Source organism: Sciurus carolinensis, chromosome 5, assembly GCF_902686445.1.
Source record: "Sciurus carolinensis chromosome 5, mSciCar1.2, whole genome shotgun sequence".
NCBI classification, from domain to species: Eukaryota; Metazoa; Chordata; class Mammalia; order Rodentia; family Sciuridae; genus Sciurus; species Sciurus carolinensis.
Window position 1 is genome coordinate 65,887,057 of NC_062217.1, and position 20,599 is coordinate 65,907,655.

At 32.0% G+C, this 20,599-nt stretch overlaps 1 protein-coding gene across 2 annotated transcripts in view; it reads right to left on the minus strand.

Annotated features, from left to right (window-relative positions):
• Positions 1-20,599, minus strand: part of Dach1 (dachshund family transcription factor 1) — a 391,202-nt gene that overhangs the window by 98,173 nt on the left and 272,430 nt on the right. For both annotated transcript variants that reach the window (XM_047553395.1, XM_047553393.1), the window contains 2 exons: positions 11,976-12,111; positions 8,351-8,485 (listed from right to left, as the gene is read on the minus strand). In XM_047553395.1, coding sequence (XP_047409351.1) covers positions 8,351-8,485; positions 11,976-12,111 — 271 coding nt within the window. The remainder of the gene's footprint in view (positions 1-8,350; positions 8,486-11,975; positions 12,112-20,599) is intronic.

Below are 20,599 nucleotides of genomic sequence, written 5' to 3' on the forward strand. Positions count from 1 at the left end.
TTAAAAACATAATATTGAAAACGTATACACCTCTATAGATCATTTTCACACCAGATTATGTAAAGTTTCAGCCAGAAACTAGCAAAAATAGAGAAAAAAAAACATGGTTTAGGTAATATTTAAATGAATTGCAGAATAAAAAACCCTACAGATTATTAATTCATTAAGCCACATAATAAGTTGTCCAATTAACATCTGACACAAAGGAAATAAAATTTGGGGGTTTATAATGATTGACAAATATGTAATGAAATGAAGCAAATTCACGTGTGGAACTAATATGTTAATCTAAAGAGCAATTGCTCTTTTCCTAACTTTTAATGCTGGAACAATGTTAGCTATTGGCGTGACTACATAAAAGAATTTCTTAGACAGTTTGGAAGTGAGCTCCATGCATACCAAAGGGAATCAAGAAATTAAATCAGATTTAGCCAAATAATCACTAGTCTTTCATGTTTTTCCCTTGAGAAGACATTTTATCTGATCACAAGTAAAAGTACTATAAGTGTCTGTGGTACATTAATATTATTAATAAGATGCAGCAGGATATGGTGTTGCACACCTGTAATCCCAGGGGCTTGAGAGGCTGAAGCAGGAGGATCTCAAGTTTAAAGTCAGCCTCAGCAACTTAGTGAGGTCCTATAAGCAACACAGCAAGACCCTGATTCTAAACAAAATATTGAAAACAAACAAACAAACAAAGTTTGAGGATGTGTGTGGCTCAGTGGTTAAGCAACCCTGTGTTCAATCCCTGATACCAAAAAATAAATAAATAAATCATAGTGTCTCATTTTCCATTTGAGATAAAATATGAATCATGACAACTGTAGAATCATACATTATAAATAAATAAAGTACTGGATTCAGTGGTTTACACATTTGCATTTTATCCTCTATATAATCAAGTCATATATCCAGTAGCTAACTTGACAGTATTAATGGTTTCCATTGAATATTTATATGGCTCAATGACTCCAGACATATATTATCTCATTTAAATCCCAAAAATTATTTATCAGATTCACTAAAGCTGAACCTTATACTAGAAATATAAAGAAGGTAAGAAGACATATCTTCTGACCTAACAGGTAAGTTTGGGCTCAACACATCTGTATGAAAAGGGATATACACCATAGCCAGTTTGTGGAACCAACCTAGATGCCCTTCAGTTGATGAATGGATAAAGAAACTGTGGCATATTTATACAATGGAATATTACTCCGCAATGAAGAATGATAAAATTATGGCATTTGTAGGCAAATGGTCGAAATTGGAGAATATCATGCTAAGTGAGATAAGCCAATCTCAAAAAACTAAAGGAGGAATGATCTCGCTGATAAGCGGATGAGGACATATAATGGGGGGTGGGAGGGGCTAGCATTAGGTTTAGGGTTAGGTTTAGAGTTAGGCTAAGGAGAGCGGTAAGAATGAAGGAAAGAAGGACTGTGTAGAGGTAAAAGAGGGGTGGGAGGGGTGGGGGGGAGGGGAAAAATAAAATAAACATCATTACCCTATGTAAACGTAAAAAAAAAGAAAAAAAAAAAAAAAGAAAAGGGATATAGATTCCAGGTAAGGGAAGAAACAGAAGTCAGTCACCTTGTAAAGAACAGAGGATGTTTGAGAAACATGTAAGTTCAATGTGACAGGACAGTCATCAAATTGCATGAAGTTAAAGAATAACAACAAAGCCCATATTTTAGACCAATTTCCCATCATTAAGGGGTTGTTATGGGAATTGTAAAGAAGGATTTTATCAAGTTGTCACTTAAATATTACTAGAAACTCTGCATATAGAAATTATAATGCATAGCATAATAAAACAGGTAACTTGAGAAGGCTTCACCTGAGCATGGCAAATGAAATCTGCCACCTAAGGAAGAGCTCTCAGATCCATAAAAGATTGCTGTCCATTATTAGAAAATTCAGAATTAAAAGTATTGGCATTAACACCTTTATTTCAAAGGCTTGGAAATTGAGGAGGAAAGTCATAGGTAATGTTTAGGGAAAACATAAGAGATTTTGAGACAAGCAAAAAAAAAAAAAGATATACATAAAGAAAAAGCAGAATGTTAGAGGATTTTAAAACTGAAAATAATCATAGCCCTATCATGTATATTAATATTATCGGAACATTGAAAATTCTAAAGAAGACATTCTCTCAGTCTATATGCATCTGTTTAGTCAAAGATACTAACAGATTCAGGTATATTTGTATGTAACGTTTACTATAAATTAGAATATATGTCAATCTAGAATTAAAAAGAAGAAAGCCATATTTGAAGACTCAATTAAACTTTTAGTAAAGTTAGAATTTTTAAGCAATGAGTGGTTGCAAAAGAAAATATTTTTGAAAATTTTCCCACAAACTTGAGCTCCATGAGGATGAATGCAAAGGACACATTAACAAGGGAGGAAATTCAAATGTGGACAATTTGCTATACACATTGCTACCTTTAGTGTTCCATCCTCTACTTTTAGTATCAAAAAGAAAGTATTTTATACAAGAATAGCAAACACTGGAAATCTTGGGCAGTGCCCCCCCCCCCCCCCCCAAAAAAAGCCACAAAAGACATGTTTTATGGACTGAAGAAAATTCCCTGAATTTCATGACTCTTCGCAAACTAGTCCTGCTTCTAAAATGTTGGCATCCTGAAAGTGTTCACAGTAAAAGAAATTTGGTGGGTTTTTAACATCTCACCCCAATTAGAATGGCAATTATCAAGAATACAAGCAACAATAGATGTTGGCGAGGATGTGGGGAAAAAGGTACACTCATACATTGCTGGTGGGGTTGCAAATTAGTGCAGCCACTCTGGAAAGCAGGGTGGAGATTCCTTAGAAAACTTGGAATGGAACCACCATTTGACCCAGCTATCCCACTCCTTGGCCTATACCCAAAGGACTTAAAATCAGCATACTACAGAGATACAGCCACATCAATGTTCATAGCTGCTCAATTCACAATAGCCAGATTGTGGAACCAACCTAGATGCCCCTCAATTGATGAATGGATAGAGAAACTGTGATATATATATATACAATGGAATATTACTCAGCCATAAAGAATAATAAAATTATGGCAGGCAAATGGATGAAATTGGAGAATATCATGCTAAGTGAGATAAGCCAATCTCAAAAAACCAAAGGATGAATGATCTTGCTGATAAGTGGGAGATGATACATAATGGGGGGTGGGAGAAAGGCAAGAAGGGAGGAAGGAGGGACTGTATAGAGGGAAAAGAGGGGTGGGAGGGGTGGGGGGAAAAATAACAGAATGAATCAAACACCATTATCCTATGTAAAGTATGATTACACAAATGGTATTCCTCTACTTCATGTACAGAGAAACAAGCTGTACCCCACTTGTTTACAATACAAATAAATAAATAAATAATATATATATATATATATATATATATCTTATGAAAACAAATTAAGGAAAAACATTAACTGTAGAGGAAATATTCAGATACAGATTAAGAAAAAATATACAATTGTTGCAAAGAAGATGGGGGGAGGGCAGAGAATGTTTAAATTTCTTTTGTTTTTTTTCATATATCTGGTTCTTAATAAATATTTACTAATTAATTACATCACATTGGAAAACTTAATGTGAGACTGAAATGCATTAATACAAATTAGGCACTCAACAGTTAGTCCCAAGGATAAATATTTAAGTTTGCTACAATTAGAAGAAGCTAATATTATATACTTTATTATACATTTAATTTTTTTGTAAATTAAAAATGCAATATATTCTACAATTACAAAAATGTGTTTATTAAAATACAGGAGAAGTATGAAGTTTGCTCCAAAATGTGCTGAAATTCAGTAATTTAAGGAAAGCCCAACAAATTATGCATGATAGAGGATGGTCTGTAATTTAGCATCAAAGGACAAATGTATGGGACATTAAACAGATGCAGCATCAAGAAATGGTGAGTCCATCTGTATTATTCAAATGTCAGTTATTACTACCCATTCCACTATATTTAGACTGAGGAAAAAATCAGCAATATTTATAAAATCCAGAAGCTCAAGAGAAGTTGGGTTGTGTTGGGATTTGTAGAAAAGGGAAAAGACATAATGATCATTTTAAAGACATGCTATGTAATTGCATCAGAATTTTTCTGGGCACACATCTTTAACAACTCCTGATTTTAATAGAAATTCATAATTGTAAAAGCATTTCTACTTAGACTTGGGATGACTGCACCACTTCTGTGTCTGTCACTTCTTGATCCACTAACTCATTTTTCATATGTATATTTTGAAGGTGCTTTAATTAAACTCTCCCTCAGCTTAAACCCTTATTAGAGTAGTCCTTATTTCAAAAATGAAAGAATTTACTTAGCAGTTAGTATTTTCAAATTCTAATGCTTGTAAAGCCACTGGCCCTTCAGCTGAAGGTTATTTAATTTTTTGTCTAATAGAATATGAGCCAAAAGCTATTTAATATTAAGAAGAACATAAAATGTTAAAAAGTTACTGATGATTAAGATTTCAGACCACAGTAATTCTCAGCATACAAATGAATTTCAGTATCTATTTTTAGTATCAATGTTTTCTTAAGAATTATTGCCTTTTGAATGATTTAGTTGGTAGGCAGCAAATTATATATAAGAAGTCCAAGCCTAAAATGACATGAACATATAATTAATTTCTCTACAAATGTCTCTAAATAAAGTTACTTGTTTAATACAGATATGAGTAGTAAGAAAGTTACAGGGTTATTATGAGGGACATGATAAATGTAGTCATGAAAGAAAACAATTTTTAATTTAGTAGACTCTATCAATCTAGAAAGCCCATGAATATTTACTATTAATTCAGTATGCCGAAAAGTAGATAAAAGACAGAGTGAGTTCATGCAAGAAAGAGCATCATAAAACAATGTAACAGTATCAAAATTTATTAAAATTCCCATGATTGCATATCTACATTTGAAATCAAAGGTAGCATCACATTTCTAGGGAGAACATTAAAAACTGATTTTCCTTTATAAAAGATGTGTTAAAATATTGGGAAACATTAGGATATAACCAAGGTCTTTGTTCTGACTGAAAAACCATTTAGAAAACCTTGATGTGATCAGAAGTCCCATAGTAATAGAGTAAGTTTTTATGTACATTCAGGGTCACAATGTTCCACTACATTTCATAGAAATGTATCTTGCAAAGGTCAGATAATGCCACCTTTTGCCTTGCTATTGTTCCTTAAAGAATGTGATCTTCACAGTTTTAACTCTTCCCTGTTTCTTAGTCTTCTAGTAATTCAGTTCAGATTAGTGTGCAGTCATACAGTCCCTAGTCTGTTTAAGGCAAATGTAATTCAGGTGATTCTAGGCTGACAGTCTATCAGATGTGTACCAGTGAAGAAACAACCCCCAAATAACAAGGAAAATGATGCAATGGAGTTGTTGAGGAAGGAACATAAGAAAAACAAAAATGGAACACCTAGATTACACTGGAATATTATTTCCAAAAATTCTCCATGGTGGCAAATTTATAATAATAGTAATGAATGATAAGATAGATAAATTTATAACTCATGAAAAAGAAATAGTTATAAAGTGTATAGGTCATCTTAATTTGGAGGATAAAGCTGCACAAAGCTCTTCACCAAAAGTTCTAATGGCATTCTGTTATGGTTTAGATGTGGTGTCCTCCAAAAGCTCACTTGTGAGACAATGCAAGACGGTTCAGAGGAGAAATGATTGGGTTGTGTGAGTCTTTACACAATCAGTGAATTAATCTCCTGAAAAAGATTAACTGAGTGGTAACTGATGCGGTAGGGTGTGGCTGGAGGAGGTGGGAATTGGGGCATAGCTTTGGGGTATATACTTTTATCTGATGAGTGGAGTCTCTCTTTCTGCTTCCTGATCACCATCTGAGCTGCTTCCCTCTGTCACACTCTTCCACCATGATGTTCTGCCTCACCTAGGTCCCGGAGGAATGGAGCCAGCCTTCTATGGACTAAGACTTATGAAACCATGAGCCCCCAAATAAACATTTCCTCCTCTACAGTTTTGCTGGTCTCACATCATTTAGTCATGGCAGCAAAAAAAAAAAAAAAAAAAAAACTGACTAAAACACATTCATTATTCCAACTATAGTATTGGTTGTACCTTTAGTGTTCTATTCACTACCATCTCTGGAATTTTTACATTTCATCCACTAATTCACCAAAGTTCTGGAAAATAACTAAGCCCTAATACCCTAACCTCTATTGTACATTGTTGAATACCTTGTCTTGTATGCAACTCATTTTAAACTAGATAAATAATAGCCATGGGAAAGCTGAGAATGGAGTCACTCATAATTTTCTGTAGGAATTTATTCTTTTGCTGAACCTTTTTGGAAATAGTTTCTTAATTCATATGATTAATTGTTATAGGCAAATATTTGTTAAAATGCTAACTTCTACAGAACTTTAATTCTTGCCAGGCATAGTAGCCAATGCCCATGATCCCAGTGACTTGGGAGGTTGGGCAGAAAGATCACAAGTTCAAGTCCAGCCTGGGCAACTTAACAAGTCTCTGTCTCAAAATATATAAAAGGACAGGGAATGTAGCTCAGTGGTAGAGCACTTTTCTAGCATGTACAAGACCCAGAGTTCAATTTCCAGTACTGGAAAAAAAATCTCTATGCTCATTTTCATAATACTGCTGTATAAGAGTTTTTTGGCTAAATATAAAAAGGTATAGAATATACAACATATTTTTCATCATTGTTGAAAAATTAGAATTAGAAGTTTAGAGACCATTTGGCCTAGTGCTGCATTGCATACAATAATAGTAAATTACTAGTAATAGCAAATTAGTAAATTTTGAAATAAGTATTTAGAAGTTTCTTAGTGCTATTTCTCAGTCATACCTAGATCTTAACATAATACCTGGAAAAGATTATAGTTTTCTCATTAATATTCCACAGTTCATATAATAAAATCTGTACAAATATTGTATTCTTTCTCCCTAAGGAATTAGTGGAGATATTTTATGTTGAATGGAAAATTATTTTGTGTACGTAGTTTTACTTTTTTGTGTGTAGCTTTTTCAGGGTACAAAACATTGCCCTTCCAAGACTTAATCTCTCTTCAAACATTTCTTTCCCTTTAATTAATTATCTAAATAACCAATTCTTTTTAATATAATTTTTAATAATCAGTTGTGCCCTTTGTGTAAGCATGTTTTATAAAGAAATAATTCAGGGTTTGTATGTCTATTTTGTTTGAGGTGCTGGGGATTGAACTAATTGTCTTGTACATGCTAGGCAAATATTCTATAATGGAGCAATATCCCCAGCCCCAAAGAAATAATTCTTGTTAGTAACATGATTATTTGATATTTATGTTGAAAAACAAGGGCAAAGTACCTATCTATATTTATAAAGTTGAAAACATTAATTAAAATTGAAGTAGAGGTGGAAAGGCTCATATACTCAAAATTTAAAATATATAATTTGGAAACACATTTTCTTGCATAAATTTCTGAAATATATACTAAAAAATCTTCAATTTCATTACTTCATTAAACAGGGCATGAAAATACACATTAAAAGGGTGTAGGTCGTGGAAATGGGTTAGGTTCATACAAACAAAACACGTAGGGCTGGGCATGACAGTACACCCCTGTAATCCTAAAAGCTCAGGAGGCTTAGGCAGGAGGACTGCAAGTTCAAAGCCAGCCTCAGCTGTTTAGTGAGACCCTAAGGAATTTAGTGAGACCCTGTCTCAAAATAAAAAATAAAAAAAAAGGGTTGGGATGTGGCTCAATGGTTAAACTCCCCCAAGTTCAATCCCTGGTACACCCCTCACCAAAATAAAAAGAAATACCAGTAGGAAACTTGGAGCTTTATACAATCTGGGTTTTGTTATTTGTTAACTAGAATTTAGGAATAATAACTAGTACATTTACTGATGAGATTCACTTATATGCCGTTATGGATTCAATGACCATATATCTTTCATCCAAGAAAGACTTCCAATAATCTTTTCTATACTGCTGTTGTTCTGTCACAGGAAGCAAAATGAAAATGATGATAAAGGTAATGAAAACAGACAAAGAGCAGCCCTTTAGCAATTCAGAGATTACAATTAGGATAAACAAATCTCTTTTAAAAATGTACTGTGAATTAAATTGTTACCTACCTTTTTTTTTTTTTTTTTTAGAGAAAAGCAGCAGGTCTTCATCTCTCTTTTTTGTTGAATAGGCCCATTTTAAAATTAATTATAAACATTTTTAAATGTTTACATAGTATCAGTTCACATGATGTAGAAATACACCTCATCCATGATCAAATCTAGTTTATATACTGAACAGGAAAAATAAAGCCATATAATCATAAATTACCTTTCTCAATATGCATCCTTTTCGACTCATGTCCCATGTCATGACCTGCCAAATCTCCCTCCTTCGGCCCAGGGAGTACATTTGGTGATAAACCCATCAGCATCTGGTTCATGGACAACCCATTCTGATGGACAGCTGTTAAACCCGAAACAAAAGAACAAACACAAAAACACCATAACATAAAAGGTTCAAATATACCAATCAAACTCTCAGGTTCAAAAATAAGTAAAATCATAAAGGTCTAACTTTAAAATTATAATCTAGCCCTAAAAAATTTGAAGATTGATTACCATAATTCTTGAAGATAAGCAGGAAATATTAAAAATGACACCATTTTATTTTATTTTTATGCCACATAAAAACATAAACCTAAACATAAATATTTTTAATGACCAGCGTAATTTTGAATGATTATATCATACTACCAATGAAGAACTAAATTTTTTTAATCTAGTGCAAACAAGTCTCTCCTCAGTAAATAATCTTCCTTAATTCTACAACAACTACAATATGAATATTAGAGTGCTTTTAAACACTGTGAAGTTAAAATTTAATAAATAATATTCTAGTGACCTGAAAAGGCAAATATAAAGGAAGGCACTAAAATTATTGTTTCAAGGGGCCATAGATATCAGAGTACTTCTTTAAAATTTGGTTCTGAATTCAAACTTGAAAATAAAAGTGATTAATTAATACCAATTGAATGGTTGGATAAATAAATACAATAATTGCTTTTTAAAACTATTAACAGTAACCTGTCACTATTGAAATGATAAAACACTGTCATTATTGAGATGATCAAATGCTCATGGTTTCCCCAGTCCAGCCAATAAATTCACTTAATGGATTGCCCATGAGAACCTTGGTTTTGTGCAAAAACAGAGGAAAAAGAATCATTCACTAAAATATTATTTTCTCTGGAAAATATTTTTTAAATGTCCTAAGAATATGTTAGAGAATATCATTTGACAACCATTATTAGTAATTATTTGGGGGGATCAATGATTTTTAATTAGTAGTAAAAGTTTGATGAAGAATTAACTATATGTTCAACATACTTCTTCACAAGATGTTTAATATCTTCAAAAGTAAAAAACAAAATAATAACAACCAAAAAACTACCATTGTAGTAGGTGGTAGTCAACATCTTAACAGAATGATAAAGTGATCATCAGAACTGTACAAAGACCATGTTTCCTGACACGATTCACTGAGAGAGATGTTCTCTCATAGCTGTGTGATTCCTGCCCAAAATACATAAACTAAGTCTAATCATGAGGAACATCAAAAAATCCAGAGGGTCATTCTACAAAATAAATGATCTATACCCATCAAAAATATAAAATACAGAAAGAAAAACAAAGACTGAGGAATTGTTCCATTTTCTTTAATTAAAGGCAACTGAGAGTATATGATAACTAATGGAATGTGTGGGTTTGAATTGGCTTTTGAAACAGGAAAAAAAACCTTTTTGTTAATAAAAATAGTAGTAGGAAAATAGTTGAAATTTGAATAAGGTCTATAGCTTAAATACTAATAACATGATAATGTTAATTTCCTGACTTTGATCATTGTTGGGAGGTTATGTAAGAAATATATCTTGTTTGTTGAAAATAATGAAGTATTTGAGGCAAAAGAGCCTTATGTCTAAGACTGGTATTAGGTAGAAATTTGCCTTTATTGAAATATCTTTTTTTTTTTTTTTGTGGTGCTGGGGATTTGAACCCTTGTGCTTGTGCTTTTGAGTCAAGCACTCAACCAGCTGAGCTATATCCCCAGCCCCAAAATATCTTTTGACAGAGATTGATTAATTGGGTGAGTCTGGGTGGCAAATATATAAGAATTATTCATATTAAGTTGAAAATTTTGTTAGTCTAAAATTATTTTTAAATATTAAAAATAAACATACATATGTATAAATATGTATATATACAGAGGTATATGTGTGTGCATGTTGTATGTTTTTGATTCAAGGAATTACAGTAGCACAAGAATACAAAAATCTGTTTCTATCAAGAATAAGTAAAATACAATCATTAATAAAATAACATGAACTTATAGCAAAACTCTTTCAAATCTTCCTCAATCTGTCCATCATTTCCATTTCATTTTTAGGAAAACAAATATTTTTCTTTCTCTAGGAGGACAGGACTTTTCCAATGACCATGTCATATAAAAGCAATAGAAACGAAACTAATATTCATCATTAAATTTATGTCTAGTGTCAGCATAGCAAAAATGCATACAGAAGTTATGATTGATTTGGTAATGGTTGTCAAATGATACAAACGTTTTTATCAATAAAAAGTGATCATTACATCATGAAATTAGAGAAATAAGTTTTAGAACAGTCAAACCAAATGCTGATATTTTGTATTATGTATAACTATGTAATTTCTAATAATTGACTATCTTATACTTTTATTTCATACTGTTGTACATACTTTCAGTTATCCACACCAATAGTTCTAAGACTAAGACGTTTGCTTATGCAAAAATTCCTTTACAACACACTAAGACAGTGTCTTATGGAAATATTCCTCTTAAGGAAATATTCTCAACAACCAACTAACTCCAATAAATTTTGCACAATTATATGAAACTTACAGTATAGATATGATTTTGTAAAGTAATACATAAGGTCTGGAAATAATATGTTACATTTTGGTTTTGTCAAATAAGCCATTCTTTTTAAATATATTTATTTTATTTAAAAAATTCTTCAATTCTTGCATAGATACAGTCACCTGTTACTTGAACGAAATTTTAACTTTATTTTTAATTTTTTTGACCATGAATACCAAGATTCAGTATTGTGGAAATGTGATGACATGAAATACAGCCCTAATTTGAAACTTGTAATCATAATATATGGCTATAACATGCATTACTCATTACTACAAACTCAAATCCAAATGTTTAGCCAATTTAAAATTCTTCAATCTGTTGATCACCTGAGTGATTTAGAAATTTTTTTAAATATACTGTCTTTTTTATTGGTGCATTTTAATTATACATAATAGATTCATTATGCCATATCCATAAAAGTATTTAACATATTTTGATCAATCTCTTTCCCCAGTTCCTTCCTTTTCCCTTCCTCCTCCTTCCCCTGATTGGCTTGTTCTATGATACAGATCTCCCTTCTGTTATTATTACCATTTAAATATTTACCATCTTGAATTTGATTTCTTTTACTCTTTTTTGTGGATATCTTCATTAACTCAATAATGAATTTTAAAAACTAATGAGTTAGAAAAATGGCAGAAGTGAGATCAAAGAAATAAAGTTGAATAATCCCTAAACAATAGACTCAGACATTAGATACTTGAGAACCGGCTATTTACTTCAGAAACTAATCTAGAAGGTTACTTACTTTTTCTGTTTCATAGCTCAAATCTTTATGAGTAGCATCAACTGAGGGAGTTTATATCAGAACCTGTTAATGTTGTATCATACTTCATGATATTCCAAACTGGGAAACATAATTTTGAGAGATGGCTATTGCTACAGAGCTTCAGAACATGATACATCTGAGATCTATTTGGAATGAGGGCATTTTGATTAGAAAAGCCACCTGCACCTAATAAAGTTTAAAATGGTGACAAGTAAAAGTATGACCTACGGATTCTGTCAGAAGAGCTCTCAGTCCGCGCCGGGGAGCTGGACACACTGCTGCTGCGGTGTGATGACGGGTGACTGCCGGGCCTCCGACCCTCCTCCAGAGAGGGGGCAGGCGAGGGGCTGTCTGGAACCCGCTCCTAGGCCGCCACATAGGGAGAGGGAGGAAGAAAAGAGGTAAATTTAAAGAGGTAAAGCCTGAAATTTAGCCCATTTTAAATTCTTCAATCCACTGATCATCTAAATAACTCAGTTTTTCTTAGTAAAGTAGGCAAAGAGGGTTATGAAGCTGTGATTCTATAGATAAGCCTGGAAAATTACTTCAAATGTCCTCATTGATAAGGGCAGATGTTAGTCCCTTCTTCAGAGAAAAAGGAAGCCCAAAGACAGCCTGAACTGTACAATTAAGAACCCATATGATGACAGAGAATTCACAGAACCAAGCAAGATTCAGTTCTCAATACTTACCATTTTGAAGAATCTTTAAATATATTTTCCTGTTTCGGCAAGTGTCTGAAGAGCATTTAGCACACACATTATCCACGTGTTTGATCAGAATAACACCACCACCAAAGAAGCTGCTAACAGCTATTTCATCCTGACATACTTTGGGCATACTCAGACAATCACAATGTAAGGCATCATGGAAATGGGTTATTAACTAACCTTGCAATAATTTCCCTTGATTCAAATAATTCTCTCTATAAACCCCTACCTCAAATTCAATCACACAAACATATTAAGGAAAAATTCATGAAATGTGTATTAGTTGTTACTATTTTATATAATCCCTTATATCCCCCTCCATACCTCTTGCTCTAAGCTCTGTACCATTATAGTTTCAATGACCTGCAAATGAATTACATAAATGCCTCCAATGAGTTGTATAAATGGAGTTACAGATTAGCATCATATCCATTTTTTGACTTTTTCTTTATTCTGAGCAACAAGATATTTATATCTTCAGATATTAAGACATACATCTTGATGAATTATTTGGAAATAGGGTCTATGCAGATATAATTAGTTAAGATGAAGCCATGCTGACATATATGGGCTCTTGGTTCAACATGACTGGTGTCCTTCCAAGAAGATGATGTGAGGACAGATGTGTTTGAAGATGGAGGCAGAGATGAATCGTGCATCAGTAAGCCAACAATGGCCAAGGATTGCTAGCCACCAGCAAAAACCATGAAGATGAAAGAAAGAATTCTACCTAGAATCTCAGAGAGAGTATGGTCCTTTTGACATCTTGATTTTGAACTTCGCACCTCTAGAAACGTGACACTTCTATTGTTTCGAGCCACCCAGTTCCTGGTTCTTTGTTAAGGTGGCCCTAGGAAACTAATATACTAGGCATGAACTACAGCCCAGATTTTACCAAGGTTCTGAAGGTAATTTTAACATGCAACCAAGATCAAGTGCCACTTGAGTGATACCCTTTTAATTTGCCTTGTATATTTGTTAATAAACATCTATAAGAGATATGCTGAGGCTTTATCTTAGTGGAACATGACAAATAAAACAAAAATAAGAGAAACAAATGGATCATATCCAAAATCCATATGATAAAATGATTTTCCAATGTACATACAATAGAATAAAAGATGACCTCATGAGAAATTTCATGACAAGTTTTGCATTATCAAACAAAAATATAAAGGAATAAAGGAAGTAAAAGAAAAAACCATCAACTAAATTCTACTCTCAAAAGGTGAAACACTTATTAAAATCTTAGAGTGATAACTTGCTAAAATTTAAGAGCTTTCATACTGATGTAAAATGTACGGATTGGCTTCCTAAAGGACAATAAAAACTTTTTCCAAAGAACAGCTCTGTTGTCAGTATTATACAACAGTGCTAAAACTTTACTTCAATTGATGACATGTTAAGAATTAAGTGCTCTATTTTCTACAAATAACAAAACTGAGTGATATCTAGGTATATGTAAAATATACGCAGTAGGACTGGGAGTGTGGCTCAGTGCACTTGCCTAGCATGTGTGAGGGCCCAGTTTGATTCTCATAGGGGAATGGTCCTGAGTTCATATATAAATAAATAAATAAATAAATATTTCATGTCCATCTACAATTTAAAAAGAGAGATGGAATTTGAATTTAAAAATATATATGCAATATATTTTCCAACTCAAGTTCTGTGGAATTCCACTTTAAAGACAAAATGCAAATAAATGGGACAGCAGGGAAGGAAAGAGACAAACAATACACCCCCAGATCTTAAAAATTTAAATTAGCTTGTTCAGGGAAGTTTATGGCACATCATGCATTTGACACTGTATAGGATACTAAAGAAAATGGTATCCAACAGTACAATTTTCAGATTAACATTTTGAAATCATTTCTCATGACACTAAAAGTGAACATATTATCAGTTATTTTCCAAACTACATGAGTGCTTCTAAATATGCTTCTAAAATATCTATGTTCTGTGTAGTCCATGATGTGAACAAGATGACTTAATTTTTTTAAGAAACAAATATGTATATGGTTTAAAAGAGCAGAGAATTCACATCTGAATGCCAAGTTTTTCTTACCTTCTAGTTATAATATAAAAGCAACTGGGATTTAAAATACTTTTTCCTAACATTCGACTCTACCCTAAACTATGAAGTAATTTTAAACGGCAAGTTTCATATCAAATCTTTGCAATCACAAATCAAGGAACAATCTTGATTTTTGCAAAATATTCAAAGGTTGAATTCTGTATTTCTTTATGAATATTTGTACATTTGTTTTAGAGTAATGATTTGTAAAACAGTATAGAACTTCTTGGAAACCTGTTTAAAAACATCAATAAATTATGCTGTAGCTAATAGCATGCATGACAAAAGATACATGGGAAATGTCTACAACTGATTTCTTGAAATTCTGATAGAGGCACACAGTTTATTTAAGAGTTATTTATTTATTTGGTTACTAGTTTTGGCAGTGCTGGGGTTTGAACAGAGAGCTTTACACATACCAGGCAAGCATTTCGCCACCAAGCTGCATCTCCAGACTATTGTCTAAACTTCCTATAAAACTTATTTCTAATAAATCTAACTGTTAATACTTAGATTACACAGAAAAACATAGTATGTGAAATACAGCATATGTATTTAGGAAAGAGCATTGCTATATTTTCATAAAAATAACATTTTTTAAATTAAAATTTTATTTTCTTTGAAACATCACTCAATTGTTTACCAATACATTTAATAATTCTCTTAATAATTGTTAGTGATCTTATTTGTAATGGCACATGTCTGGTCGAACACAGATAAAGTACAATCTAGAAATAAATCATTGCTCTAAAATCATTTTGCAAGTCTGATTTTCCTGCCATAATAGATTGCTTAGTAGTGTTAATGGAAAGCATTATAATTGGTTTTTTTCTTAATTAAATCATAAAAACTTAAATATTTAATGCATAAAACTCTAGCAACAATGTCTGTGCCATTGAAAAGAATTCCTTATTTAATATTTGTAGTATATGCAGAAAAATGTTTCATTAGTCAATATATTTAATTGTAAAAGATTCCTGCGGTGATTCCTTTAATTCATAAGTTATTTATTTATTTGTTTATTCAGTCAAAATACTATAAAGATCACATAATAAATTAAGCAAAAATAGATTAAAGTCAATGTAAGATTCATTTTAACAGCATACTTTAAGGCTTGGAAAATAGTGGTACAATTGTAGAATTTAATTTAGTTTTGCCTTACTTTTGCTTTAATTACAGTTTATATTTAAGAAAAAAAAGAATACAAAGACAATACTTAATAGTTTTATTTAAAGAAAATATTTTAATGTATGCAAATTTTGTGATTTAAAAGCTTAATTATTCAATTGAAACTTTCTATAAATTGAGACACAATGTATTCATTCATTTCACTTAATGTATAATTTCAATCTTTGGAACATAATGTATTGTTCTTTGAAGAATTTCATTAAAGTAAAATCCATTGAGTAAGTAAGATTTGAATACATTGTTGCACAATAAATTAATTTATTTCAACAGCTTAATTCTTTTATCATATTTATATGCTTGGCTTTCCAGGGTATTCTATAAGATGGAGAATAATGCAGACAGTAAAGAATTGCTTAGGAGAGAATCTCATAATTATTACTGAAACAAAATAGATAATGAGTTTTATTCAGACATAATAAAAAAGAAGTAGTTCAATGTCTATAGGGAAACTATGTAAACTAGCTTTATCATTTCATTTGTGTAATGCCCTTTAACCTCTAAGATGGACCTGAAGTAGAACAGATAGAAAGAATATTTAATTTAATACTTCAACACACTGCTTTATAGTACTGCATCAACTCCACCAATCAATAAAACACAATCTTTTGCAATGTTCCATCTTTATAAAACTCTCCACAATAATAAATGAAAATTTAAGAGGAGTACTCATTCACAGAAAAAGGGTCATACTAATAAACTAATGGTAACAGAATAACAATAAAGGAAAAGCTGCATATTGCTGCTGGGTAGAACAAGATAATTCAGAATCAAAGATGGAATTAAAAAACAGTGTACTCTAAAATTTTAAAATAAAAAGTATAAAATATTAATATTACACACATCTGATTACACATTTTAAAAGTTGCATTATCTCAGCAGCCTCCTTTCTAAGAGAAAAATATATATTATATTTTATCAAAGTAAAATATTTCCTTAGAGTAGCAAGTATAATCACAACTCATTTCTCTAAAGGACTATTTCTGTAGATTTAATTTATTTAGCTCTTTTAAATTCTTTTGGTTTTTGTTTTTTTCTTCTTCTTCTTCTTTTTTCTTTTTAGTATTGAGTGTTGAACCCAGGGGCTATTAACCACCAAGCCACATCCCCAGCCTACAGTTTATTTTTAATTTTGAGACAAGTCTCACTAAATTGCTGATGCTGCCTTTGAACTTATGATCCTCCTGCCTCAGCCTCCTGAGCTGCTGGGATTACAGGCATGCACCACTACACCTGGCTGTTCTTTTAAATTCTTTATTCATTTTGGTTAGAGTACTTTACTGAAGATGACACAGAAGTAGGGAGACATGAATTATTTTGATATAACTTAATTAATTCATAAAATTGATACAGTTGAGCAGTACTCTTTATTTATATAAAATCCAAACTCCTGTGCTTTGGGACAGCTCAGATTTAAATTCATTCATTCAACAACATTTACTGAACATCTAGTATATACCAAGCAGGATTCTAGGCTCTGGTGTTTTATAAAAGTAAACAAAACTGACAAAAATTCCTTTCTCACTGAACATATATCACAAACTATGGTTAAGTAAAGACTCAAATTCTCTTGCTTTGGTAGGCGTGTAATCTCAGGGGCACAGGAGGACCAAGAGTTCAAAGCTAACCTGAGCAATTTAGCAGGGCCCTAAGCAACTCAGGGAGATCCTGTCTCTAAATAAAATATATAAAAAAGGCTAGGGATGTGGCTAAGTCGTTAAATGTCCCTAGTACCAAAAGAGAAAAACAAAAAACCTCACAAATTCTCCTGTTCTGTAAATATGTACAAAGAAGACAAATGATAGAACTGGGATTCTGGATTAAGGAAAATGCAAAAAAGTACTTTTAAGAGACATACTGAATGATACCAACATACTTATGTGTAGTTGAAGACCAGTCAGTCACCATCTTAAAACTCTACCATTCAAAGTCTTAAATTGAAGATCCAAGGAATATTTATAATGTTCTGAAAGTTTGTTTCAATGATGCAACTCAAGAAATATTTAATTTTACTAAATATGGAACTCATAGGATTCCTGAGAATAACTTCAAACAACCTAACTTTCTGGTCTTTTTGCCCATATTTGTTAGTGTTGTGGGACTATATTTTCCTCATATTTGTATGTTAATTTAGAAGGGATTATAATTTTTCAGGACACTATATAGTAATATAAGTTATTTTAAGCAGTAAAACATACTCTTGACTCAGGAATTAAGAATTCAGCCTTATATAAATAAGACTAGCATCTTAAGGGGTGAATCCAAGGGAAGAAAGTAGAGAAAGGAGTGGAAAGAGAAAAGAGTACATTCTGACCAGGCCAGCACTGCCATGCACTGGTATCAGTCTCTCTGTGCATGACAAGTGTTTGCAGCCAACTTTTTGTCTAGTAAGGCACAGAGTATGTTCTCAGAGGCCACCATCAGTTCCCTTAATGGATCTATTTAACTCTGTGTTCCTCTATCCCTTGAATTTCCTGCATATTTAAAACTAGAGGCTTGATTCAAGTTGTTTGGATTAAGACTATTTCATAGATGGTGTTACATGCTTCCATCAGGAAGGTATAATGTCTGCTTGGTTGCCTTTTATGATGCCAGCCACCAGGATAATCATGGCCCAGATTCATCACTTCATTAAGACTTGCAATACGGAGATATTATCGTTCCTTATTCATTGGGTTTTTTTAGAAGATTTCTATAAACATAAAGTCTTTCAAATAAATTATTGGTTATCCTGAAAGACAGTTTACATGGAAAAGGCAGGAAGAATGAGTGTTCTTGTTCATTTATTTATCCTTTATTTAATCATAGATTGGCCTTCAAGAGAATCAGTTCCTTAGAATTCTTCAAAGATGAAGGATGAGTTCAGTTTTTTAGAATTATTATAAACTCATAGATTTAAACATATATGGTGTGTTTCAATACACTAATATATCCTTAGTGGTAACTGTGTTGTAATACTTTTTTGTTACATTTCCTTTTCATATTTAATGTCAATATCCAAATAAATATAAACAGAACATACTTAACTATTTTTGTAAGCCCATGTAAAAATCATTACAATAGTTTTTGTGAAAAAGTTACTTCTAAAGTTGTGCATACATCTAGAGATTTTTATGTTTGTTCAAAGAATAAACTATTCTGTATCTAAAAACAAATATGAGGCTCTAAGATTTGAATCTACTTTGAGAAGTAGGTCACTCTGATTTTCCTTTTATATTCTTTTCACATTTGAAACTTTATGACAATAAAGTCCTACTTAGTAATATAATATTTTAAGAAACTGTTTTGAAGGAAAGCATTAGAGGATGGAAAATTATAAATTCTATTTTAAGTGTTTTTTAAGAATTCTTTGAGAATTTCATAGTGTTTATCTTTGTCACTGTTTTTCTCTGTCTCTGTCTCTGTCTCTCTCTCTCTCTCTCTCTCTCTCTCTCTCTCCATCACACACACACACACACACACACACACACACACACACTTGCTCAGCAAAGAAAATAACTAACTATCTTTGGGGAACTCTGTAATATACCACGTGAAGAAAGATGTGTATTCAACAATGTAGAATCCATTCAGTGTTGTCAAATTTCTCAAAAACAAGTCTGCATTCTCTCTGAAGAAAAGTGAAATCTTAAAAAATGCATTTTATACATTATGTACTACAAATCCCAAAAGTCCTTGATTAAAAGAAAGTAAAGTACACATTTTGCTAGGTGATGAGGGTTGAACACGAGAGGTAAGAGAGAGAAAGGGGTCTCATTACAGCCTTATGATTGTATATTATAAGTTTGACAGGAATCCCTGTCAAAATTCTAAAATAGGTGACTGTAAACACTTGGATGGAAAGCAAAACTAGTGATAAGCTAAATGTAATGTTGATGCATAGAGATTTTGAAAGACTTTATAAATGATAATTTAATCATTCTGACAACCTGGTGAGTAGTATTACAGGAAAGTAAAAAAATCACAGATATCCAATCACTTGTCGATGATCACATGATTAGGAAGTGGTAATGCTAAAATTAGAACTCAAGAGGTCTTTTTTCAGAATTCATGTTTTAAACCACTAAATATACTGTCTTTATTCTCTTCAATTTTACTTCTATTTTAGCAGGAATCTTTTTTCCCCAAAGTTCTCATGATATCATTGTGAACGTAAAAATAAAAAAGTGAGAAAAATATTGATTCATTCTAGGGGATTTGGGGTTACTTGATGAATGGTATCCACAGAGAATCAATTAGTAGAACATTTAAACCCATTAACGAATTCTCTAATGACAGAAGGAATTGATCGTTTGATTTATACTGCTTATTTTACTCCGTGATTTAAGGTAATAAAGGAAAACATTCTTTTAAAATTTGGAAATGATACAAAGATGGCATATATCATTAACATTATATTTTGGGATGTTAGCGCTTAAAAATATCTATAACTTCAAAATCAAGCACCTGGAAACAAACAAACAAACAAAAAAGTGGATAAATGCAAATTCCTAAAATGAGCAAAAGACAAAAAAATTGGCTTAATAGGAACTTATGTCAAAAAGGCCAAATTACATATTCAAGTACCAAAAAACAGTCTTAGAATTATTGCTGCTTTTTATAGACTATTGTCTAAATTGGGGTTTATACTAGTTCTAGTGTTTCTTCACTGGTCAGTTTGTTTCTAAAGTATTATACGAGATTAGAGGATTTTTCTACAAAGAAAGAAAAGAATTCAACCAAGATATTTGGCAAGGAATGGTCAGAAGACACTGGAGCACTGGTTAGCAGAATAAACAATGTACTTTGCTGTAATAGAGGACTTAAATTTTTAAATGGTTATAACAAAGAAAAATTAGTATTTATCTTTCTTTTAAATGTAAAGGGAGGGTCAGACAGAG